Genomic DNA, 14962 nt, shown 5'->3' with positions numbered 1-14962 from the left:
AATCCCGCGAAATATTGTCAGCGTGGAAAGTCGTAAGGTGCGAAAATGAGGGGGGGGTGAGACCATACTATTGGCAGTAATATTACCAGCCGGACTTCGTAACTAAATTGCGTAGGTTTCTTTTTTACCGTAATCAATTTTCATCGCAGTTGGTTCTCGGTTAAGCTGGAACACATGATTTCTATGGGGACCATCAAGATATTACTAAAAAAGGATATTGCTGTCAGTTTTTTTTCACGGCTCAAACTAATAGAGACTAGTGCCTAACGTCCGGACTAATTCATAGAATACTGGGTAGAACAACACCCTAGCAAGATCGAAATCACGCCTTCGGCGACATCCGACCATGCTTATGCAAGCAATAAAGCTTTTAATGCAGGTTAGACCAATACGATAATATCATAACGGAATTGTCCAGCGGGGACTCGATGTCTCTTCAAGAACTGTCGCTCTATGCCGCCCTTCCACCTTCAAGGGTCGCGACATTCCTGTCGACGCTATCAGCCGTAACTGGAATGCGCGCAGTACCCTTCCTTCAACATCACCTAGTATTCTCTCCAACGCCAGCGTCAGCATCCGGCGCGCTACATCCGGCGATTGGACCTGCTGCGACTCAACTTGAAGCATCGCGGATAGACGTCCATCGTGATCTAGCACCGGCCAACGGTGCGAAATCGTCATGGACACTAACTATTCCCACTATCCCGGAATCCGGTAAACGGAATGTGCAAGTGCAATATATCAACAGAACTACGTTCCGACCAGACGAACAGTGTGTTACGGATGACACGGGCATATTATTCCGCTTTCTCAGAGCACTGGATTATGTTTACGCCTACGACTACTTAGAACGGGGCCACCTGTTCGTCTACAGCGGCATGGTAATCATCAAAGTCACGCAACTATCACCACAATCGCCGCCACAACTTCACGAGATTCCAGTCGGTGACGAAGACGAACATGTCGCTGACACGGTGACTCAACACCGGGATCCAGAAACTGCGAAATTTTTGGGAGTGTGGGTAGTGCATGCATATGTTGATATCCTAACTGGATCCGAGAGCGTAGGCGATGATTTGGAAAAAGTCAGGATTGCGACTGAGAGGTTGGAGACGCTCAAGGCTGAAATTGCAGGAGTTGTCGAATTGGGTATTCCAGATCGTGGAATTCTAGATCCAAGGGTTCAAATTAGAAAATAGTTTTGTGCATTTTAGGATACTGTATATATTACAAGGGTTAATTAAAAGCTTTTATTTTTTTGTTAAAACCTGGTGGCTGATAGCAGCCCACATTCCTGGAACAGAGAATGGGATATGATGCAAAAAAAAATTGAATATATACAAAAAAATAGCAATCCAAGTTGCATGCTGCTACCTTCTATCCTAACTAGTAGACCCAATCCCATGTATGAAGACCCTTCGAACACCGTTTATCATAACCGAAACCCACACACACGAACTTTTTACGCTCTAATTCCAGTATATCCATTTTAGTAAGTATCTTTTTGTTCACTCGATTTAAGAGAAGCCTCCGCTTGGAAAATCGCTTGTTCCCATTTGCGTCTAGCCGCAAGTCTATTCTTGCTAATTGCCGCTAATTCCTCTTCCGACGTCCAGCCGGACTCGCCCAAACGAGTTTCGGTTGCCGCAAATGCTTGATCTTCAGCACGCATCTTCTCGTATAGCGTCGCAATCTGGGCCCGTAGCATTGCCTCCTCGTCTAATATCTCCGGTGCCATCTCGACAGTCGCCTGCAGTTGCGTCCCAGACATGGACGAGGTCGCAGATGACATCGACGCCGTAGGGGCGTGCGCACTCGTATTTTCACCCGACTTCAGTGACGAGTCATCTCCTACTGACGCATCATGCGACTCTTGCAGCGTTAACTGATGATATAACCGTTGCTGTAATTGCTGCACGGGAATTGGGGTCGACGACGGGGCAGTCAACAGTGACGTCACCGAGAGTCCAGCCATTTGAGATGACACATTTGCTCTTGAAGCGCCAGCCGAGCTTGATGGAGACATACCCATAGGTACTGATCCTTCAAATGCTAGTGCGGACACTGGGCGTGGAGAAGGCACCGCTGAGGACTGCGACGATATTGGCGTAGGCGATAATGGTGTCGGAATTTCGGATAATTCTGGCGGAGGTCGAGTTGCCAATGGCGATGGTGGTATCGGTGGCGAACTTGAAATTACGGCCGACATCGCGGCAGATGCCGCCAACACACTGGAGCTAATCGTCAGCTGTCCAGCTGTAGGAGGCAATGGTGAGTGTGGCACCGACGATGTTCCGAGCGCAGCCGCTGCACTGGGGGTGAGTGGCGTACTGACACACGTAGTAGGGGTAGCCACGCCAGAACGTGCCGACGGTGATGGCGAGACAACGACTGGATAGGACAGATCGCCTCTAAGAGTCTCGGATCGTAAAGTTGCGCCTAGTGGTAATTGCGGGCTCGATGTAGTCGCGGGAGACGCAGGTCCGGTCGATGGTAACAAGAGCGAATGTCGAGAAGAATTATTGGTTGTCGCCCCTCCAGGGAAGAACTCGCCGGTCTCAAGGTTTGTATTAGAAGCGATATCGAGATCAAAGTACCCATCACCATGTTGTGGTTGTGGAGTTAATGGCGATGTGACGGCTGTAGCTGCTAACGAGAGAGAATGTTGCCCCTGCTGTGAAGACGCAAATAGTGGTGAGGAAAGACTTGCGATTGGTGAAGTCGGCGCGATTGGAGCCGACATTCGTCTCTTCAGTCCTTGCCTGAGTTTCGAGGGGACAAATTTCTTAAATATCGCTTTCCCGAGACTAGCAGCCGGTGATGATCCTGACGAGTTACTTCCACTTGCTCCCCCACTCGTTGGCCCGGATAGTGCAAATCCTGCATCAGACTGACGGTCGGCGAGGTCCGAGAACGCATCTGGGTCGAGAAATACTTCTGCATTGGCATTCCGTACAGATGGCTGGCGGCTTAGCAGGGAGGCAGCTGCTTCCACAGACGCCTCCTGATCGCTATCATTGATAATATTCTCAATAATATCTATGCCATCCGAAACACTGCTTGCAGAACCGGAAACGTGATTCAATGACATCTCTGTGGCATGAACATCCGACATCCTGGGATTATACTCTTCTGGCGGAGTGATGAGTTGGTTTTGGTGATGAGAATAGAGGAGAGCTAGGTGAGCCTGGTGCTGCTGCTGGTAGTGCTGATTTTGCGGAGTGAATTGCAGTTGCTGTTGTTGCTGCATTTGCATGTAGCTGGTACCTGACGAGACCGAGCGACTAACAGGCCTAGTGCCTCTCGTAAGTACTTGTGGCATTAAAACAGTTGAAGCTGTTGCCGGCAAGGGGGACGGCGATGGCGACGGCGGCGGAATGGCAGTAGTCGGTGTCGACGCTATTAACGGAACATCGCGCAACGACGTCGCTGATGACAGTGCCAGATTAGCTGGGCGCTGTTTGCGCTGTGAAGATACGTGCATTACGGACTCATGCGAGGCGAATGGTGTGCCGTGGGTCTGCCGCGAGGTGAATTGGTGGTGGAACTGCCGCGGCAGAGGTAGCCAGAGGCAGGTATACGTCGCAAGTCGCAAGTGACCCTCTCCAAGTATTAAGATAATTGTGTCGCTCTGAACCAGTAAATGTGCCGAAGTATGCGGCTTCTGAAGTGGGTCAGACGATACCGTAGAAGGTTGATGATGACAGAGTGAGTTGATGTTGTTGGGCAGTGAGTTTTCTTGCAAGGCGAGAAAATAAAATGTGGGCCTACTAAATCAGTCGCAGCATAAGCTCGATTAGGGTTAGCGCCTCCCGAAGGCAGCGGGCACACACTGCTGCAGCAGTCGGCATCACTAAGTCTCAGATGCACGAAATTGATTTGCATAAGGTTGTAGATCAGACTCAAATTCGTAATTCGTTTGCGACTCCGGATGCCAAGCCAGTTATTGTCCGGTCGATTCTAGTTGACTGAGGCGACTAAAAAATACACCAGAGTATTCACCCTAACCCTGAAAAGTTAACATTCCAGCAGAAGTGGACCCCTCTCAGCTAGGCAGAAGACATCATCCAGTGTAGTAGACTATATCCAATGCTAGCAAGGCTGCCGGCTACTCGCCACAAGGTCAAAGAATCTCGTTATTTTTGTGATTCTCGCTGCAGAGTATATATAAGCCAGGTCGTCAATTTCTAACCCCAACACAGCCTGACAGCTCTACGGCGTCTGTCGATCGCACGCCATCATTTCCCCTGGGCCGCTGAGTCGTCGTCGGCTAGTCATGGTTCGCTTAGTCAAGTTGAGTTTGCACGGGGAGGAAACTATATGTCATATTCAAAAGGTCCGATCAGAGCAGCATGTGCACTCATACAATATCTTACATGTCCGTTTCTCTACAAGTCAGTAGTTACTAGATCGCAAACTCCCCTAGTTTTCGTATTTACGGACTTTAATAAACGTAGTAGCTTACGACGACTTCTACTTACTGTGTCTGGCAGCTTTGCGCGCCGCACCGCTTGCTTGACTCCCGAAGTCCGTTCACCAGTCTCGCACCCTAATCCATAGTTGCAAAAAGCCAAGTTCTATCATACTATTAGCTAGACTGCTGCAAGCACGAAAGTTGCATCCAGAGAATTGGTTCAGCTTGGTCGCATCGCAGCACATATTCGCGGGAATCGCAATTTGTCGAGTAAGCAATTATTTCGGAATGTAAGTACTTATAGAAGTCCGTTAAGACTTACTGTAATAGGACATCGCATCGAGTTGCGCTGATTCGTCGTGTATTATTTCCTAAAACCAAAAGCGCTCATTGTTAAGACTAGGGTAAAACCAACCTGTAAGGCAATAAACCCAAACCCTCGTTCTCACATTTACGCTGCAAACTGCACTTACTATCGGCTGACCGCGACTGCGACGCACCCCGCAGCCTCCTGTTAGATTGTGTTGATATATGACTCTTAGCCATGCGAATGTCATGCTGCACTTATATTGCAAGCAAGTAAAATCCTTCATCAGTTATAGATGACTTCTGGCCTACATGTGTTCTTATCAGTTGTCCGCTACTCTTGTTAGCCAACAAACCCTTAACCTGGTTCCAAACCAAGGAGATGCGTATCTATAATTGGCGACTTTATCATTCCCAAAATTGGATCACCGCTTTTGGGAGTGATTAGTGATTTGCTACGGTATTGCTCATTATTCAGGTCATCCCAGCTGCAGTCGCTCTCGATTCCCGCAAGCACCATTCGTCGCATTCGCTGAATCCATGACTGTAAAGCTTGCGATTTTAGATGATTATCAAGCCGTCGCGCTGAAAATAGCCGATTGGACACCAGTAATCGACGCTGGTGTCGACATCACCGTATTCAACGACACGATACAAGATGAAGACGCATTGGTCACTCGGCTCGAGCCATTTACGATCCTCTGCATCATGCGCGAGCGAACCCCATTTTCAGAATCGCTTCTCCGGCGCTTGCCCAATTTGAAGTTACTCGTGACGACTGGCATGCGGAACTTTGCGGTTAATATCGAGGCAGCGACGAGCCTTGGGATCACAGTCGTCGGAACACAAGTTCTTGCATGGTCGACTACAGAGCATATATGGGCGCTGATTTTGGGGATTGCAAGAAACATTGTGCCAGATGCTACGCGGACTGCGACGCCTGACGTTTCCGTGCCGTGGCAGACTGGGCGACTAGCAACCGGTCTATACGGCAAAACCATCGGCCTTATTGGCTTGGGCAGATTAGGTGTTTCTGTAGCGAAGATTGCCAAAGCTTTTGGCATGCGTGTTACGGCATGGAGTCAGAACCTGACTGCTGAAAAGGCCGCCGAAGTTGGTGTTGAATTTGCTGGCAGCAAGGAAGAATTGCTCAGAGATTCCGATTTCGTGTCGTTGCACGTCGTGCTATCACCCCGCTCGGTGGATTTGATCTCAGAAGCAGAACTGAAGCTGATGAAGAAAACCGCATTCCTGATTAACACGTCGCGTGGACCCATCGTCAACGAAAAGGCATTGGTCGCTGCTCTGCGGGATGGTACTATCGCTGGAGCAGCATTGGACGTTTATGACGTCGAACCGTTATCGCCAAACAACGAGCTCAGAACGTTGGGCGATAGGGTCCTTTTAACTCCACATACTGCGTACGTTACTGACGACACATACAAAACGTTTTTTGAAGAAACGGTCGAGGATATTGTAGAGTGGCTAGCAGGCGAGCCGGTCCGAGTGATCAATTGAGAGCGAATTATATTGGAAAATTTCCTAAACAATATTCAAAATCTGATTAATTATGGTACAAAAGGGAAATGCTACCCAGACAAAAAAAAAAACCTCAAATAACACTATGCCATTGTAATGTAAATCTATGTACATGTAATAATGCTCATGCATGATTATGACGACGTTTCTGCGGTACCACTGGTGCTGCATCCAACACTTTGAACCGCTCTCCGTCAAACTGCGACACTAATCCGCGTTTTTGAGCGTCCTCAATTAATTTCCTCCACACATCGTTCACGACCAAACTCTGCATATTGCCAATAATCCACAACGACGATTTCGCTCTCGTCAGCGCAACATTCATACGTCGAATATCGGCTAAAAATCCGACTCCTTTGACAGATCCGCCTGCCCCGCCTGCTGCCTGCGCCCGCACGCAAGATAATATAATAATGTCCTTCTCCTGCCCCTGGAAGCCATCAATGGTATTGAAGTCAATTCCATGCATGCCAGTATTACCCAACGCAGATCGAAATGTATTTCTCAGCTCATGCAATTGTTGCTTGTAAGGCGTGACAATACCAACTCGCCCTTCAAGGTCGAGCTTGGGGAAACTCTCCGTAAGCTGGCGATATAATGCAACAGCACAGAGCGCCTCCATTTTGTTGTAGTACGAGTGTGTAGATTTGGACTGCTGCTCTCGAGAATGCACATTGAAAAATCTGTACGGTCCGAATATGTCTGCCGTCGAATGCCACTCAGCTTCTGTCCGAGCTTCCATCCCGTCACCGTCAATTAGCCTGGAATCATAGAACTGAGCACTAGGGAACTGCGATATCTGCGGATGCATACGATACTGGATACTCAGTAAATGCACGGATGACGGGAAGTTTCTCTGCATTCGCACGAACAAACTCTGCTCATATTGAAATTTCGAGGCAGTCTGAGAAAGTACCGTTGGCGGTAACTGATTGGGGTCACCGACCATGGCACACCGAATACAGCCGTATTTCAGCGGAATAAGTGCAGATAGCTCAACACACTGGGCCGCTTCATCGATGATCACCGTCTCGAATGTCATCGACAGACTCGCTAGAAGGTCGTGGCCAGCTCCAGATAAGGTCGCACACATGACTTCTGCATTAGTCAAAATCCTCGTCTGGATATTCCGCCGCTCAATTTCGTTAGTCCGCACAACCACGGCATGTCGATCACGTTCCTCATCCAGCCGTTGCCCGAGAGCTGCTTTCTTCGCATTCAACATATCTCGCTGGGCGCGTAGCTTGTCTCTCGCAGTCGCTTCCTCCGTCATAGCAATCTCACGGTCGACTTCAGCTCGTTCAGCAAGGACTTTATTTAACTGATCCCGTAAGTTCACGCGATCGATCCCGCCTCCACTCTTCGCGTTATTCTCCTGTTCGAACTTGCCGATCTGAGCATCCACGAGTTCCTCAAGAGTTAAATCCCGCACTGCAGGGTTGATGATATCACTTCGTCCCAAACGGACAATCCGCGGAAAAAAAATTTCTCCGGATGAATTCCAGATTCCGCCCTTCAGTCGCAAGACAAGCTCATCAACCGCTGCATTACTGGGCGCGCACACAAGAATTCGTTTCGGCTCGACTGTCACTGATGCCTGCTGCTGACCAGAGTGGCGTTGGCCAGGAATTTGTATAGGAATACCTCTTGATTTCGTGGTTGTCAATGTCGCACCGATAATACCGAGAATAGTCTTCGTTTTCCCGGTACCAGGTGGACTAAGTAATCTGTCAGTCCGTCTCGAACAACTGTAATTCTATCAATCAAGACGCACCCTTGGATCAACGTGAACCCTGTACTCTCCATAGCTGCAATGATAGCTCCGGCCTGCGGAGCATTGACATTATACGTCGACTGCGTTTTACGGATTTTTGTGGCATCCGCCCGAATCGAACTCGCAGGCTTGGCATGCAATATTTGATCACAGAGGTCGTAGTATGGTAGGCCCTGCAGTGAACTATATTCTCGCTCAATGGTTGTCATCCTACCTCATGTTAGTTACCGCCCGAGCCACAAAGACAACATGTACAAAGTACCCCATAACACGCAATGCACTTAAGTCTGTTCGTGGCACCAGATGCCTTGCCATGTCTGGCTTCGGAAGGCATCGAAGTACAACGTCCGAGAGGCCGGCTTGATTAGACCTTTTGATCTCCTTAATCTTCGCCATACAGTTTAGATACTGCTTATTTGGCCACCGAGCTGGTCGGTCTTGACCGGCAGCAGTACTCCCAGCCATGATCTCTTGGTCCTCTGGCACATAAGAGATAACGACGACATCCATCTCTCCAATCTTGATATTAGGGAGTATCTTAGCCTCGATCGAAGCGTAGACGTCGATATATTCGTCACAGGACACCCTATTCGTAATCGATAATCTGAACGGCTTGTCCATCCGTTCCTCCTTAGTTTTGACAATATTTTGCACGCATTCCAACATCAGCAGCGGCTCGAAAACTGCTTTGTACTCGACCGCAGAAGGGAACTTATTCGGAACTGCCTTGTAGTTGTTCAAATCACTACCGACCTCATCGGATGGCAGCTCTTTCTCGCTATGGTAGTCCCATCGCAGTATGCGATGATACAGGGGATCCAAGTTAACACGTAATCGCGCTCGCATATTTCGCTCCGCACGTTCTTTCTCTGTCATACTTGGCGGACCGAACTGTCGACGTCGAGCCGCGGCGAGAGAAGAGGAAATCTTCAGTGGCTGCGGTGCCAATTGAGCAGCAACCACTGGCTTCGGGACTGGCCTGTGATGCTTGCTAAGAGAGAAAAGCGAGTCGATATCATTGTCACTCTCGCCGCTCGAGGCCTCATCCGAGCTTACAGCTGTAGTTGTTCCACTGACTGGCCGGCTTGAAGACGCCGACCGTGATGATGGAGCCCCCATCTGTGCGACACGGAATCCAGCTGGACGAGGAGGATGAATGACATCGTTCTTAGCTGTAGCAGTCGTAACAGCCGTCTTCTGTCTCTGTTCTGAAATCTCCTGTCGACGAGCACTTAACAGACTAGGCTTAGGCGCTGGTTTCTCCTCAGCCTTGATTTTGTTGTACATAGCATCGATGCGCTGCCTCGCCTTGGCTTTCTCTGCCGTTTCAAACTCTTTAAGAAGCGACGCTTCCTCGTCTGATTCGAGATCATAGACCTCCTTCTTGGCAGCGCTCTCTTTCTTGTGCCCTTTCTCAAGCCACGCGTCCAATCCGCCTTTGACCTTGCTGCTCACCTTGACAGGTTTTGCATGCACGTCGTCAAACGGCGATGCTCTTTCACCTTTAACAACAACTTTATTAGGCACAGTATCAGGACTCTCGCTCTTGATCTCGTCCAGAGGCTGCTCGTCAAACAAACTGAGCGCAATAACGAGATCATAGCACTGCGCATCGGTCAGATTGTTATAATGGCGTCCAGTCTGCTGCGACAATTTCTCAAGTTTCTTGAGAATATCCTTGGGAACATCGACTTTTGCTTTCGAAAATCGGTTTAAAATCCCGCAGACTAATCGCACGCAAACTGTGAGCAGCGCTGCATCCGACAGTCGTAGCCACGGACACATTTCACGAAGTGGCTCAATTAACGAGCTTAGTAAATCTAGACCGGTGGTCGTTGGCTTACTAGGTGAAATTGATTGAAGTTCAACGACGGTTAATCCCATCGATGGGGAAGTAAGCGCTTGTTCGAGAAGTTGGATGTTTTCGAATAAAGTGGAACTTAGATCGAGGACATCTCGCATGTAATCCACCATTATGTCCTTGGGATAGGCACGAGCCCAGGTAAGTGTTCGCTTAAAAATATAGGTCAATGCACGCCAAACTGAGGTCCAGAATGCATGCGCAGCTGTTCTCACGTCGGTATCAGGGATCGCGCTATTATGAGTCGCGACGTAACCGTCTCGAGGATCAAATAGCAGGGCGGCGACATCCATTGTCGTCCGCACAAGGCGGGGTACCGGACCGAGACCGAAAAGGGTTGACACAGCGCCTGTGTGCTTGATTGTTGCTACATACGCTCTGAGCAGTTGCGCCGGATTTGACCCAAATAAGCCCCGCAGACATTCCAAACGCCCTGAGGCGTCGTATGCCTGCTTTACTATTTCGAGGCTGTACCGAGAAAGACCGCTATGCGCTGAGAGTGAGAGGCATAGCAAGACTTCCACAGTCGGCTCGTCAATGAGCAACTCCTTCTGCAGCTTGTCGGCACCGAAATCGCTAATATGTTGCAAAAGGTTCGCAAGAGCAGTTAAAACACCATCGATTTTGGTGCTCAAATCATTGAATTTCTTTACCTTGAGAGATATGAGCTTCATAGAAGCATTGTTCGATGAGGCACCTGCAGATGTCCCACTAGGCATGCGCATACTATCCAACGGCTCGGCCAAATATACCCTGGACTTGGCGATAGATCTCACAACAAATCTTGCAAATTCAATATCATTGTATGGCATCTTCTCTTTGAGTAGCTCCCACATTCCTTCGCCATAGCAAAGCAATGATGCGCCGTCGCCACTAACTCCAAGCTCTGCAACCGCAGCCTCGTCTTCAGCGGCAGTCAGCACTATCTGCGTGATATCACGCTGCTTCATTACTGCAGCAGTCAAAATCTCATCCGTCATGACTTCACTTTCATCAGCTGTGGACACAGAATCCAATACAATACACGCATCAAGCACGTTGCGCGCTGCCGTACGAAGTGCGGAGTCTGCCTTATCGTCAATCGCGGTCTCAATTATCAAACTCGCATAGGTCTCCGCAACTTTTCTCGCTTCCCGCCGCATTAATTTGTCCACTGAATTACTATTCACGCGAAACACCATGTCACTGGTGTCGACTTGTCCAAAATCAAGCAAACTATTGAGGACACGCAAACCCGTTAACAAGAGTTGTATTCTGAACCCCGTATTTGTCGTGCCAAACTGGACAGGATCTTGGTACCTTCCAAGGAACCGTGACGCCAGGATCTCACTGCACTTCAATTTATTGGAGCCAGATAAAGATTCCACAAATGGCTGTACCCAATTCAATAGTTCCAGCGCTTTCAGATCTTGTGTCGCCACTGCTTGTAATGCTTTCTCGAAGGCAATGCTTCCGGCCGATCCAAGCACAATATCCAACATTGATGTTGGAATAAACGGTGTGGATGCAGGCCACATATCACCACCCAAGGAACCGAAGAAAGTCCCAAATACCGGCAACAGAACCGGGAAACACGCCGGAAAAGCTTGCAGATCGAGCCATGCCATTTTGACGATATTATCCTCATGCGACCCCGAGCCGCCACTGCTATTCCCGCAGCAATGATTCAAAATCACAGACTTGTGAACTGAACCAAGAACGCGGTGCATTGCTTTCCAAAAAAATGTCACGTCTTCAGCAGTCCGTGTCGGTGCTGCAGCGAGATACCGGCCGACGGCGTCATGATACGCGCGCCTGTTACACGGATCAAAATCCATCTCGCCGACTTTCCTTTCCAAAAATCCAATCGATTTCTCTGCCCAACGCACAAGTTCTGGTTCGCCCTTGAGAAACAAGAACGATATCATAGCGGGCACGATTTCTTTAGACAACCGCAAAAATCTACCACCTGCCTGCACACCAAGAAAGACGGAATGAAACGCGGCCGATAGCGGAGTAGATTCCGAGATCAAATTTGGAGCGTACAGGCATTCGTATAGCGCGTTGAAGCTGTCTTGTATCGATTTCCCGTCGACAGCTTTCCCTGCCGCTGTCGCTTCGCGACATTTCGCGGCAGACGGCTCGAGAGCCGTAGCAAGACGATCAATGTCCCATGCATTGAGTAAATGCATGAACTCATCTACATTCTCTTTGTCAAACCTACGCATGTTAGCGGCAGAGCCTGGAGGGTATACATTATGTACTTACCCCAGCTCTAAAAACCGGGTTATGAGAGGCACCTTGGCCTTCTGGTATGCTTTCACGCAAAGAAAACACTGGTTCAAGTGCCGTCCCATAGTCACTTTTAACCAATCTAGTTCAGGCGTAGGCGGGAACGCAAACATCTGGAGTGCGTTAACGGCAAGGACCCGTCTCTTCTCGTTACAAAAGAAATGTGACGTCTTTGGCAACTTCATAAGATACCTACAATCATTAACCAAGGATCAACTACATGCCACTCCAAAAATTGTGTCATCTCACGCTAAACTATCCTGAAGAGCGGTCTCTTGCAATCCGGGATCATCCCGCCGTTGACTTTCTTCTACAAGCGCACTCACTCGCTGAAGTTCATCGTCCATCGCATTTTTGTCATTTGCCGAAGCCATTATAAAGTGGCTCGATTATTTATGTGTTATAGAATCGGTCTACTGCCTCAGCTTTGCCAAACACGTAGACCGTCCGGTAAACTCTCCAACTTTGAGATCATATGCACGATCAAATGCAAAACTCTCACCAAAAGTTGCCGGCCTCAGCAAACTTCTTAGGACCTGATACACTCGCGAATAACCCGCGCAGTATTATGCGAAGGTGAGTACCCACGCAATATCTTCCCTTGACGAGGTCTTGTGGATCAAGAATTCGTCGCTGGTAGGGTTCGACTTGCAGCTCAGGTTTTTCTCGCGGTAGGTGCGCGTGATGACGCGAACGCGGGTAACGTGATCCTCCAGACGCGTAGGCGACGGAGAGTTTGCTCGGTCAATTTACCTGATAAGGAAATAAATAAAGCTTAACGTGAACTGTCCGTAGCTTTTATTTATTCTTTTTTGACGCGTCATCGAGAGAGATTCCGATAATATGGCAAAGTATACATCGCATTTCCGCGTCCCTGATCGTCTGACCCTATCTTCGCGTTTTCAAGATCCGGCGTCGCCTCCGAGTCAGAAGGACGCTTTGCACGAAGTCAGTTTAATGGCCGACGTTTCATGGATGATAGACCCTCCGACTCGCGATGCAAAGTCCTGGCGCGAGAATTGGGAACGATCAACGATTATCCTAGCACCTTACACAAAAGTCTGCTTTACAGCTTATAATATTTGAAATTAAACTCACTAGCTGACGTTGGAATTAGATTCACGTTACTGTCGAGTTTGAACGAGACACAATGGCGCAGGATCCCGTTGATTTTGTGGAAACATTTGCGATGTCAATTTCAAGGTCAAAAGTACTTCCCCTTCCGACGACATGAAAGTGACTGATATGTCCTAATCCTTTGCTTGATAGTTATGGACGTCACTGAGACTAGAGCCGATACTGATGATCCCGAATAATCCTCATTACTCACCATCATCAACACTGACAGCCGAATTCAACCGTACGCAAAATACAATAAATGGCAGTATACTCCACACTAACTTATCGCCAGTACGATTTGCACCCGCTTCACTATCAGTCAACGCAGTCTTTTCATCACACTCCACTGTACTCCTCATTGTCCCGTTGCGCAGTATATCACTATCATTCACGTTCCACAGCCAGCGCGTTCCTGGCTCTGCAACAACTCCAAAACAGCGTGTAGATGCTAAATGTGGGTCTGTTATTACTGAAATGCTCGGTCTGGCGGATAAATCGTTGCGCAATATCATCCTCAGTAAACTCGCGCCTAAGATGCCACTCCTATTCTGTCCGGGCTATGCAGAGGTATCGAATCCTAATTACTCAAAATTTGGTCGAGTATACCGGCTGATACCGGGATTAGGCAATACAAGACCGATTCAAATTACTCGACACCATAATTGTCCCTTCCCTCCTTAACATATTACGCCGCAGGCAATCTCGCCTTCCCTCGCAGGTTCTGGTTTCGGGCGCACGTTCGATTCTAATGCGTTGCTAATGATCTGGATAGGAAAAGAATAATCTCGACCGCGAAACAATTCTGAGGAATTTGTGGACAGTCATGACAACATCTTTGAAACGGAAGTATCTAGGCTCCATGGTTCTGGTAGTATTATTTTCGCGTGACGACTCAATTTATACTGACTGTGCATATATGTAGGAACAATTTTTAGATATAACTCCAACATCAAACATTTCCATTCTCACAAATACCATGCTGTCAGAAGCCAACTCCGTTAATAATAGTGAATACGGACCCAAGCTTAGCAGTGACGCGATGTTGTCGGTGACCTCAGAACCCAGATTAATGGATCCCTTCAGCGAAGATATGTCCTTTTGGCCGTTTGACGGGAATGATGATATAGATCGCCATGATGAAGTCTTTCAGGACATCGAGTTTGATCAATGTGAGAGCATGCTTTACGATAGCGGAGGTGATGAAGAAGTGTGTAATGAAGATCCACAGTTGTTCGTGTGTAAGTAGCCGAATCACATTTCTCGGAATCTCATGGACCTTTGCAAAAGCCTCACTCTCAGGACAAGTTTTGACTACCGCTCAACGACACTTTGTGTATATTATAATAATGACAAATACGAAAACAAGTTAACAGCTACCGTACAGCATACAACTTTAGAGGCAATGAGTTAGTTGTGCGATGAATCAAGACTAAGGTCTAGCGCCGTAGGAGACGACGCCAAATCCCCAGTGGGCGGTAGAAAAAGAGGTGGAAGAAGTCCTACATCTTGTCGAAAGATTCTGCTGACCGTGAAGTTCACGAACAGGAGTTTAGGGCAATAACTGCGGTACCTAAGGTAAAAGAATGCACAGAACAAGGAGGATCAGGGCATGCGGCATATTCATGCATGGATCCGCCAGTACAAATTCACATGTACGTTTTTTATCTACTACACAAGG

At 48.3% G+C, this 14962-nt stretch overlaps 5 protein-coding genes across 5 annotated transcripts; 3 read left to right on the top strand and 2 right to left on the bottom strand.

Moving 5' to 3' along the window:
* The first annotated feature begins 346 nt into the window (after positions 1–346).
* On the top strand, positions 347–1267 carry V1508DRAFT_410097 (mediator complex, subunit Med18). Its single transcript, XM_066939261.1, has one exon. It carries the CDS (start codon positions 429–431, stop codon positions 1197–1199), a length of 771 nt encoding a protein of 256 aa, XP_066798462.1. The 5' UTR covers positions 347–428; the 3' UTR covers positions 1200–1267.
* Positions 1228–3706, bottom strand: V1508DRAFT_410096 (uncharacterized protein). Its single transcript, XM_066939260.1, has one exon. The coding sequence runs from the start codon at positions 3482–3484 to the stop codon at positions 1490–1492; it is 1995 nt and encodes a 664-aa protein (XP_066798461.1). The 5' UTR covers positions 3485–3706; the 3' UTR covers positions 1228–1489.
* Positions 3707–4944: 1238 nt separating this feature from the next.
* V1508DRAFT_410094 (D-isomer specific 2-hydroxyacid dehydrogenase) lies at positions 4945–6383 on the top strand. The gene has a single exon (XM_066939259.1). It carries the CDS (start codon positions 5261–5263, stop codon positions 6236–6238), a length of 978 nt encoding a protein of 325 aa, XP_066798460.1. The 5' UTR covers positions 4945–5260; the 3' UTR covers positions 6239–6383.
* Positions 6264–12793, bottom strand: V1508DRAFT_410093 (SEN1 N terminal-domain-containing protein). The gene is made up of 5 exons (XM_066939258.1): positions 12415–12793; positions 12142–12357; positions 8296–12093; positions 8034–8243; positions 6264–7977 (listed from the first exon to the last, which is right to left on the bottom strand). Exons 1-5 carry the CDS (start codon positions 12537–12539, stop codon positions 6384–6386), a joined length of 5943 nt encoding a protein of 1980 aa, XP_066798459.1. The 5' UTR covers positions 12540–12793; the 3' UTR covers positions 6264–6383.
* A 215-nt stretch (positions 12794–13008) lies between these two features.
* Positions 13009–14530, top strand: V1508DRAFT_395065 (uncharacterized protein; the record flags this gene model as incomplete). The annotated part of the gene is made up of 7 exons (XM_066938035.1): positions 13009–13224; positions 13283–13375; positions 13435–13525; positions 13577–13851; positions 13910–14002; positions 14057–14152; positions 14207–14530. The coding sequence occupies 7 exons, from the start codon at positions 13009–13011 to the stop codon at positions 14528–14530; spliced, it is 1188 nt and encodes a 395-aa protein (XP_066798458.1).
* Between the last annotated feature and the right edge of the window lie 432 nt (positions 14531–14962).

Source organism: Lipomyces doorenjongii (genome assembly GCF_038497915.1).
Source record: "Lipomyces doorenjongii strain NRRL Y-27504 unplaced genomic scaffold V1508scaffold_4, whole genome shotgun sequence".
NCBI classification, from domain to species: Eukaryota; Fungi; Ascomycota; class Lipomycetes; order Lipomycetales; family Lipomycetaceae; genus Lipomyces; species Lipomyces doorenjongii.
Note: the sequence above shows the minus strand (reverse complement) of the source record. Positions and strands in the feature narration are given on the sequence as shown.